The sequence below is a fragment of the Podarcis erhardii genome (genome assembly GCF_964252035.2).
Source record: "Podarcis erhardii genome assembly, chromosome: 3".
NCBI classification, from domain to species: domain Eukaryota; kingdom Metazoa; phylum Chordata; class Lepidosauria; order Squamata; family Lacertidae; genus Podarcis; species Podarcis erhardii.
The window spans coordinates 70478525-70487894 of NC_138507.1; the positions used below are offsets into that span (position 1 = coordinate 70478525).

The following is a 9370-nucleotide window of genomic DNA, read 5'->3' on the forward strand; positions in this document are numbered from 1 at the left end:
CAGAGACTAGTATGAAGATGCACGCAGAGGGGAACCAGTGGCTCTGGCTTTCAGGGATGATTGAAGACCAGCATAGGCTGCAGGTATACTGAAGAATTGGCTTCCTTGCTACCATTGGGGAGATAAGGAAAGGTCTGAGTCCACAGAAGTGGGAATTGTTAGTGTTCTTGTGGCCCAATATGACTTAGCCGTTGGCTTGAATTCTGTTTGACAGCTCATATATGCACTTGTCATAATTTGCTTAAATTAAACTCCATCTAATTCTTCCTTCTCTAACCCCACATATTATCAGGGGCATAAAGCAGGGGTGTAGCGTGGGGGTGCTGCTGGGAAGGAATTAAGATGTTTCTGTGGTTACTGTGGTATAATGAACACCTCAGACACATATTTAAGGCCCTTGTGGGGCCTTTAAACATATTAAATCATGTAGCAGAGTAACTTCATAGATTTTATTTCGAGAGCAAAGTTCAGATTTCCAATCAAATACTGCAGTACAAAAAAGGAAAGCCAGTTACATCAATATTAGAAAATAATTTCATTATCCGTTATTAATACATCCTACAGAAGTAGCAAACAATTGGATACTTCCCATTTGAAGACAAACACACATATATTAAACACACTTAACCACAAACCTGATATCCTATACATTTGGTGCAATGCATCTTTCCAGGGTATTTTGTTTTCCCTTTTTCCACTTTCAGCAGGACAAAAATCATGAAAGCTAACCCACTGTTCTTAGCAGCTGACATGCATTAGGAATCCTCACGTTGTAACGAACAAACATTTGCAAAATCGGCTGTTAGGAAGACTAAAACGAATTGCCTTTTACTCAAGGTTTCGGTAGGCTACAATATACGCAACAGCATTTAATTCAAACACAGGGCAATATTCAATGGTGCCCATCCTCAAGACAAACAGATTTGCACTCCACAACAGGACTCGCCCTTTTGCACACCAACCTGAAATTCTGTAGAGTGGCAACACCCCGGATGAGATTTGCAAGGGCTGCAACTGGAAGAAGAGGAAGAGGAATTCTGCTCATAGTCTATAAAATGCTCTGAGAATGCTGTTATTTTGGACTTTCCCTTTGAATTATGTACACCTTGAAACTCACTCGAAAGAGTAAGCAGCAAATCACATGTTATCAAAAGGAACCGGTTGTAATCCCATACTGATGTTTTATAAAGGATTGTATTCTTTCAGAACACTGGATAAAGGATTCCTGTTTTTGAAGAACAAGTGAGCAGTTTCACCAAATTAAGCAAACATTGAGCTAAGAACTTTCTTTTGATGAGCTTGAATATTTTAAGTGGTGGAGCAATTAGCAAACAAACTGCTAGAAGTTACTACAAAAATGATCAAAGAATAACAGTGTTCTTTCTTTAATGATCTTGTACAAGATTTTGCTCTACTTTTTACAAGCTGCATATCTCGAAGATACGTTTTCCCAGTTTATCACGTTCCAAATAGCTTTGAGATAGTCAGGTCTAACATTTTTATACTGGAGATAATATGCATGCTCCCATACATCAATTCCTAGAAGGGGAACAAGACCTAGAAAAGAAGAGAAATATTTATTTTTATTTCCTGCTCACAAGTAGGTTTTGATAAGAGGAAACAAGTAGATTTATTATCCAATCAGCTATGCAAGGGAAAGCAGGGAGTCCTTCTTCCTTTGCCCTGGTGAGCAGAACTGCTGGTGTCTGCTTTTATCTACTGCATAGTACTTTCAATTGCAGACTAGTTGCAGCTAGAGAAACTCACCTGTAGTCCCTTGAAGAGGATCCTGATTGGAACAGGCAGTCACCTGCAGTCGACCCTGTTCTTTATTAAAACCGAGCCATCCCCATCCTGAGCCTTGGACTCCAACTGAAAGAGTTGTCAACTTCTCCTTGAAGTTCGCAAAGGAGCCAAAATCACGCTTAATAGCTTCCATTAGCTCCCCTTAATAAATGAAAATAATAACAACAATTCACACACAGAGCACACTTCATTAGCTTTCCATTTGACGTTCCAAAAAATAATTCATATTAATTCAGAAGTAAGGATAGGTACAGATGTAAATCTTACAATCAATAGAATGGAAGTCGGTTGCAGGATCACCAGTCCTTCATTTGCCAGTCTCAACCATAGGTAAGCAGTACCTCAGCACCAGCATTAACAGTTAACCCTAACTTGCTTCCCTCTTAACCAATCTCTGATAAACAGTCTGAAACTGTTTAACAGGGAACTCCAGTTAATGATAACCAGTTAACATGGATGATGCTAGAATACTTCCTGTGGCTACAGGAAGGGTGGGAGGAAAGCAAGGGCTGACTGGTGGGAGTGTGTGATCCTACAGCCTGCTGATAACCGTGTAACTGTGATTAAGAAATCACCAGCACCAGCCCCGGATGTAGATCTTTGCTAAGACAGAATGCTGGACAATAAATGTGTGTGTTTTTTGTGAGGCAGCAGTGTGGGAGGCCTTTTCTGTGATGATTCCCAATTTCTGAAATACCCTTTCATCTGAGGTGTGCCTGGCCCCATCTCTGTATCCTTTTCAAAGTGGGGAGGAGTGTCAAGATGCAAGCTTTCTGCCCAGGTCTTTAGTGGAAGAGAATGTGATCTGATGTTCCCTACTGCTGTTGTTGACCTTGAATGCTATTTAAGATGTTTTCATTGTTGGCTTCATGATAAGCATTGCACACTTTATTTGCTGTCTTATGCTGTCTATCACCTACACTGGAACACAGACTAAAGATGCTATAATAAATGATACATTAGCATTTGGTCTGATCGTGGGGCTTTTCAAATGTCCTGTGTAACATTAAAATGCTTTGATTACAAACCTTTTGGTTCTCCTCCACCATTAGGAGAAAGGTTTGTCCAGAAGATAGTGTGATTAATGTGACCTCCACCATTGAACTTCAGAGCCGGCTGAAGAGACACCTGAGCAGTCACATCACCTGCAAAGAACAGAGAATTAAGTGCAACATCTCCAGTAAGCCTTAGCAGAGAACAAATTATTCCTTACCCCAGGAGGAGTCCACTTAGTTAAGAGTGTTAATTTGAATCAATGAATTGCATCTTAGAAAAAAAGTAAAAATACTTCTTCTGACATGAACAGAATTCTGTCTACTGTAACTCTGGATATTTTAAGAGTTGTGCCTTAACATATGCAGTAGTCTATATAAACCCACAACCTTTATACATATTTTGTGAGTGTGAGCGTGTGTACACACATACACACCTTAAGCAAGGGTCCCAAAATTTTGGCTAGGCTGCATAGTCTGCCACTATTTAGTTGCCACCAACCATTCCTCAAAGTCTCTTGGAACACACAGACCATGGATAGGCAAACTAAGGCCCGGACCCCGGACCCGGCCCAATCGCCTTCTAAATCTGGCCCATGGATGGTCCAGGAATCAGTGTTTTTACATGAGTAGAATGTGTCCTTTTATTTAAGGAATTCATTCATCCTCCCCCCCCCCCCAAGGGCAGACAAACAGTGGACCGGCCCCCTGCTGAAAAAGTTTGCTGACTCCTGACAGACAAATCAAGAGAGCAGGTCCATCTCCAGTCATTTGCCTGGGTATTCTCAGGCAAGAAACTATCAGTTTCTCCCTTTGTAAAGGAGGATATGGCAATGCTAAAAATGCTTCTTCCTCCAGCCCAATTTATTTCCTTCTTTAGCATGTCCCCTTAAATGAGTTCATATTACAATGAAGATGTGAGGAATGGCAGCAATGACCCTTGAATTCCTTACATAAAACTGCTAAGCCCAAATTTCTACGCCTACTTCCATAGGCTGGGGAACAACACTTCAGAAATACTCCTTAATTCACGAAAACTGTGACATGTGCTTCCCAACAGAATAAATATGCTGTAGGTGATCCTCAAGTCCAACTATGCTGCATCATTATGCTCCCTTCCAAACGAGATGAGAAATTTGTACTTTCTGTGCTCTAGAGCTTCTGCAAAATCTACAACTCCTGTTCCCAAGTCTTGCTTGGATTCCTCCAGTGCTGCTGAGCCCAGGACATCAAACTACCTCCCTGTCCCAGCTGTGAGAAAGGGGCAGAAGATTTTAAAAATGAGAATGAGAGTACTTCTAGGCAGTATGAAAGCAGACACAAGGGACACCCTCTTTCATCTGCCTACCCATCAAGCACAGTCCTAACAAAGAACTCTACAATTCCATAATTCCTGGGAACTGCTGCTGGTAGAGTCCCTTCTGTGCCATGCAGCCAGGAGGCAGGAGTGTTGAACAAGGGGGGGGGGGAGAATAAGCCTCAGAAATTTCCCAAGCCAGGGAAACAAGAAAGGATGCAGCTAAACTAGTGTTCGACATTCCCAGTCCTTTTCTTGTATGTTAGATTAAGTAAAGTGTGTTACGATATAGAAGCAATGCAGCTGCATGCAGAGAATAGTGACGGAGGGCAAAAAGCTCACTGAAGAAGACTGAAGATCTTCAGGGACAGAAGTTGTGTTGGCTTTACTGCACTGAAAAGCATAGATAAAAAGCCTACAGACAGGCTCACTACAATTAGCCAGGCCACATTTAGGCTCACTAGAGCTAGGGCAGCTAACGTACAGGCATGTGTCTAATTAATATATAATCCACAAGTAAATCTGAACTGTTAAAGTTACAAATACTTGTTTAAAATACTTATACTCCATCCTAGCAGCTAATTTAAAATCTAATTTAAAATTAGCAAGAAATCCCAATCAAATCATGTTAACAGGAGCCAGAAAAAAGAAAGTTTTCAGCTTCTTTAAAAAATACATACCCCAAAGGCAAGGCACCCTGAGTAAGGTCCTATTCCTTGTTGCCACCTCTCTTATATCGGAAGATGGGGGCACTTCAGAGATGGTTTTAATACTGCTTTTTCCACTGAAGTATATTGGACATATTTTTGAACTAATGTTTACACAACAAAAATGTGTATGTACTTTATGAAGTTTAGGTTTCCTCTTTTTTAAAATTCAGAGTTTAAGATTCTGGAAACTGACAACTGTTTCATTTGATTTTTCAAAAGAGCCTTCCTGCATTACATTGCAACAGAATGCTCCTCTGATGGGAGAGCTGTTGCGCAACTCAACACAAACTGAGATTCAGTGTCACTTTAAACAACATCTGCTTTGCACCCATTGAGTGTAGATTTTCTGCTTCATGTAGTTTGAGTAGAATACTCTTGTATGTTGGACTAGGTATCTATTGACAGCACTCAGAAAGTGCTCTTGGATACAGCCTAAAAAGAAAGGGAGTAAACGGCCAATTTGCTTATCTTGAAGCCACCAGCCAAAAGGCATTCCCGTCTCTGCTCAATCATTAACTCGCATAGCAACAGTTATTTTCCTCCTTTCTTTCTCTGTAAAACTTGTGAGGAAAATTACAGAGAAAAACTGTGTAGAGCCCTGAAGTTGTATATATACACTGTAGAAAAAAATAAAAACTTGAATTGCCTTTTTGAATACTCCACAATGTTGTTTTGAAAATGCATTGAACAGTGCAATCCTATATATAATTCCACAGAAGTAAATCCCAGTGATTTCAATCAGCTTTACTCCCAAGTAAATAGGTACAGGATTGCAACCAATATACCTTGACATCCAACAGTTTACAGCTCTATTGAAACCACATGGGCATTGCGGAGGGACAATAAGATACAGTGGTAACTCTGGATACGTACACCTCTGGTTGCATATCCTTCAGGTTACGCACGCGGCAAACCCGGAAGTATTTTTCCGGGTTTCAACACATGCGCATGCGCAGAAGCGCTCTACTGCGCCACACGCATGTGCAGAACAGGCACCTCCAGTTGCGAATTCCTTGGAATCCGACCGGAGCTCCAGAACGGATCCCGTGAGCAACCGGAGGTACCACTGTACTCAAATCTGAACACAACAAATAATCTCAAATGTCCAGCCCAAGATGGGCAATCCTACAGCTCCATTCTACTGCCTTTCAAAGCAACCTATTACATTGCTGAACTCATTCAGACAGCCACATATACATCAAGTCAACATGTGTTGCAATTCTTCAGTGTTTGCCTCTCAGCACCTTCCCCTTGTATCATAGGTGTTTAAGTGTGAGAATGTGACACTACAGCAGTTTGGAAGAAAACCCATTATTTCTAACCTTATATATTTCTTTATCATTTCCCAGCCTTATGCCTCCTTATAAGGCTCTGAAATACTAACTGGACTCAGCAGAAATGCACCACATTATAGAACAGCCTATAGCTCTTGAGTTTAAAATTAGTATCACAAGGTTCCATGGACTTCCCATTTAATCACATTAGTATTAATGCAAAACTCTGGAGATTTCGTTAAAATCTCAACCTTTGATAATAAATTACATTTTAAATGTAACTACAAGGTATAAACGTTGCTTTAGATACACCATAGTTTCAGCCACAAAGAACAATGCAATTCAGCCTTAACTCTAAAATTCAACAGAAAATAGATGGGAGGTACAAATTCTGAGCCTCATCTGCCTTTCTTGTGGCAACTACTAGTTGGACAAGGTGACAGCTGTGATATAATGGTACTCCTAATGTACCAGTAAAGATGACTAATAAGTTTTAGTACAGACATCTTTCTAGATACAAGGCTTCAAATCTCATAACTATTAATTCTGAGATCCTACGCCAGGCATCTGAAATGCTTTCTGGAGCTTAAGGTGTAAACTATAGCCCCCCTGCACTGCAGCTGGCCACTTTATGAAAACATGACCTCTGTCTCAAATAAGTACAGTGGTACCTCGGGTTAAGAACTTAATTCATTCTGGAGGTCCGTTCTTAACTTGAAACTGTTCTTAACCTGAGGTACCACTTTAGCTAATGGGGCCTCCCGCTGCTGCCACGCCGCCGGTGCACGATTTCTGTTCTCATCCTGAGATAAAGTTCTTAAACCGAGGTACTATTTCTGGGTTAGCGGAGTCTGTAACCTGAAGCGTCTGTAACCTGAAGCATCTGTAACCCGAGGTACCACCCACAAGAGACAACATGTGGGCACACACTGACAGACATGTAACACAGATATACAGTTACCCATACCTTTTGCCAAGGCCTCTTTGTATTTTTCTTCAGCAACATTCAGATTATTTACATACGCAGCATGATGTTTACTGTGGTGAAGTTGCATAATTTCTGCACTTATGTGGGGTTGCAGGGCCCCATAATCATAAGGCAGGTCAGGAAGAGTATGCTTTTGTCTAGATGCCAGACACCCAAGAGGTGCAATCAGTTTACTGCTATTTCTGGAAGAGAAGGAAACAAACAAAAAAAATATTGTAGGATTCTTATCTTGCTATATTATTTGACCAGCCAAATTCTTTATAATTAACTTATCCTCACAGCTATCTTCATCACCGCTAGCTCCACTTAACGGAACCGAGGCTGAAAGGGCCTCGAACTTAAGTATCCCACACGCAGACATCACATCACAATATCCTTGACTGCACTGGCTCTCAGTTACAACTTCTGTTATTCTAACACTGAGGAACACCAAATAGAAGCACCAATGGCAGATTGCTGAAATACCAGTACATTTGGTGGGGTGGAGACTGAAACAGAGAGAAAAGGAGCAAGCAATGGTGTAATGGATTGCCAAACCTCCCTTTTTATTTTTACTGTTTTTGCCAAGTGCATAAAGGCTGAATGTGCACAAGTTAAATGCATGTAAATTCATGCTTACTGTTCATGCCTGAACTCAAATCTTTAAGGGGGGGTGACACACACACACACACACCAGGTGGGCAGTGGATAGCCAAGTAGGAGCAACACTTGCAGAAACATTTCATCAGTAACACCGCTGTGTTGACAAGAGAATCTGGCTAACTAGGTCACATAGTTCTTCTAGAGAGAACACAAGAATTTCTACTTAACAGCTTACCCCTTCAACATAAAGTATCACTGGGATCATATTTAAAACTCGCTCCACTTGTATGTCTTGTGGAGCAACTCTTTTTAATCTCTTCAGTACAGTATCTCTAATTGGAAAAAAACTGTATTGCCCTTTCACCAGATAAGGCTGCATTTATACATAAACTAATTACAGAAGAACAAGAGTATGTAAACTCCCCACAAAAAAAAGATTGGCAAATTAAGTTAATGGAATATGCAGAGATGGCCAAATTAACAGGCAGACTCAGAAATGAGGACAGTAACAAATTTAAAAATGAATGGGAAATTTTAATTGCGTATATGTCAAAGCACTGTATACAAGTTGATACATCAGCAGGATTCTAAAAAACATCCGCAATATTATAATAATAGATATAGAAAGATACGAATGGAAGAAAATATGACTAGGACATGTATGAATTAACAATGAAATAATGAAACCATGGAGAGGGGAGAGGGAAGTCAAGGGATTGTAGAAATCCCACATTTCACTATTGTATTGATTCTATAAACAGTATGTAAAATGATAGTTGATTTTAATTATGCTTTTTTCTTAATGACTGCTGTTGTAAGATGTTTGATATAATAAAAACTAATAAAACATATATATATTTAAGAGTATGTAAACTCACCCTGCAAGTTGTACAAAACCCTGAATAACAGGGAATCAGCTTCTTGGTCACACCGTCACTCCTAGAGCAGCTACGGGCTCTCATTTCACATCCCCAACGGATGGGGGAAACGTTTTAATATTCTTTAACAAATCTAAATTACAAGCTGCCGCTGACAAACAGAACGGGCTTAAACGCTTAGCCCTTAATGCGAAAGGTGCAAGAGTTCAAACTTACCGGGAAACTCTTTTTCCTAATTCCAGCTATAAAAGACTTCACTTCCCCAAGAAGTTTGTGATCCTTCTCCAGTTCCCCACTCAATGTTAGCTTCACAACAACCCCGTGAGGTAGGCCGAGAGTGGGCAACTTGCCCAAAGCAAGCAGCCCACTCAGCTCCACGGCTGGAAAGGGAGCTTTGCCCGAGTCCTCGTGCAATAATAGGCCAACCAAGCACCACATTAAGCGCATATTATGGGGCTCCCACTTTGATCCCTTTGGCGGGCGACCTCCTGCATGGGCCGCAGATTCCTGGCTCGAAATGGGGTCCGTTTCCCCCTCGTTCCCCTGACTCCACGGCGCCAAGTCTCGCCCTTCCCTTGTTCGCCTCCCTCTTCTGTCCCGCCCGCTGCTCCGCCTCTCCGAGAGGGCCCACCACGCTGTGCCCTTGGCCAGAGGCAGCTCAAGGGCTTCCGAGCGACCCCGCCGCCGGACTCTCACCTGCCGCCGCCCGGGGAAACCAGCCGGCAGAGCAGCATCCTGGAGACGCCGCTTGGAGCAGGAGCAGCAGGAGAAGCGCCAAGGACACGGCCGCGCTCTGCGCCCCAGTAGCCCCGCTCGCCTCGCCTCGCCGTCGGGCGGCCTCGT

General features: G+C 41.8%; 1 protein-coding gene across 1 annotated transcript; it reads right to left on the reverse strand.

Moving 5' to 3' along the window:
- Positions 1-435: 435 nt before the first annotated feature.
- On the reverse strand, positions 436-9370 carry SOD2 (superoxide dismutase 2). The gene is made up of 5 exons (XM_081855932.1): positions 9224-9370; positions 7047-7249; positions 2835-2951; positions 1768-1947; positions 436-1557 (listed from the first exon to the last, which is right to left on the reverse strand). Exons 1-5 carry the CDS (start codon positions 9259-9261, stop codon positions 1412-1414), a joined length of 684 nt encoding a protein of 227 aa, XP_081712058.1. The 5' UTR covers positions 9262-9370; the 3' UTR covers positions 436-1411.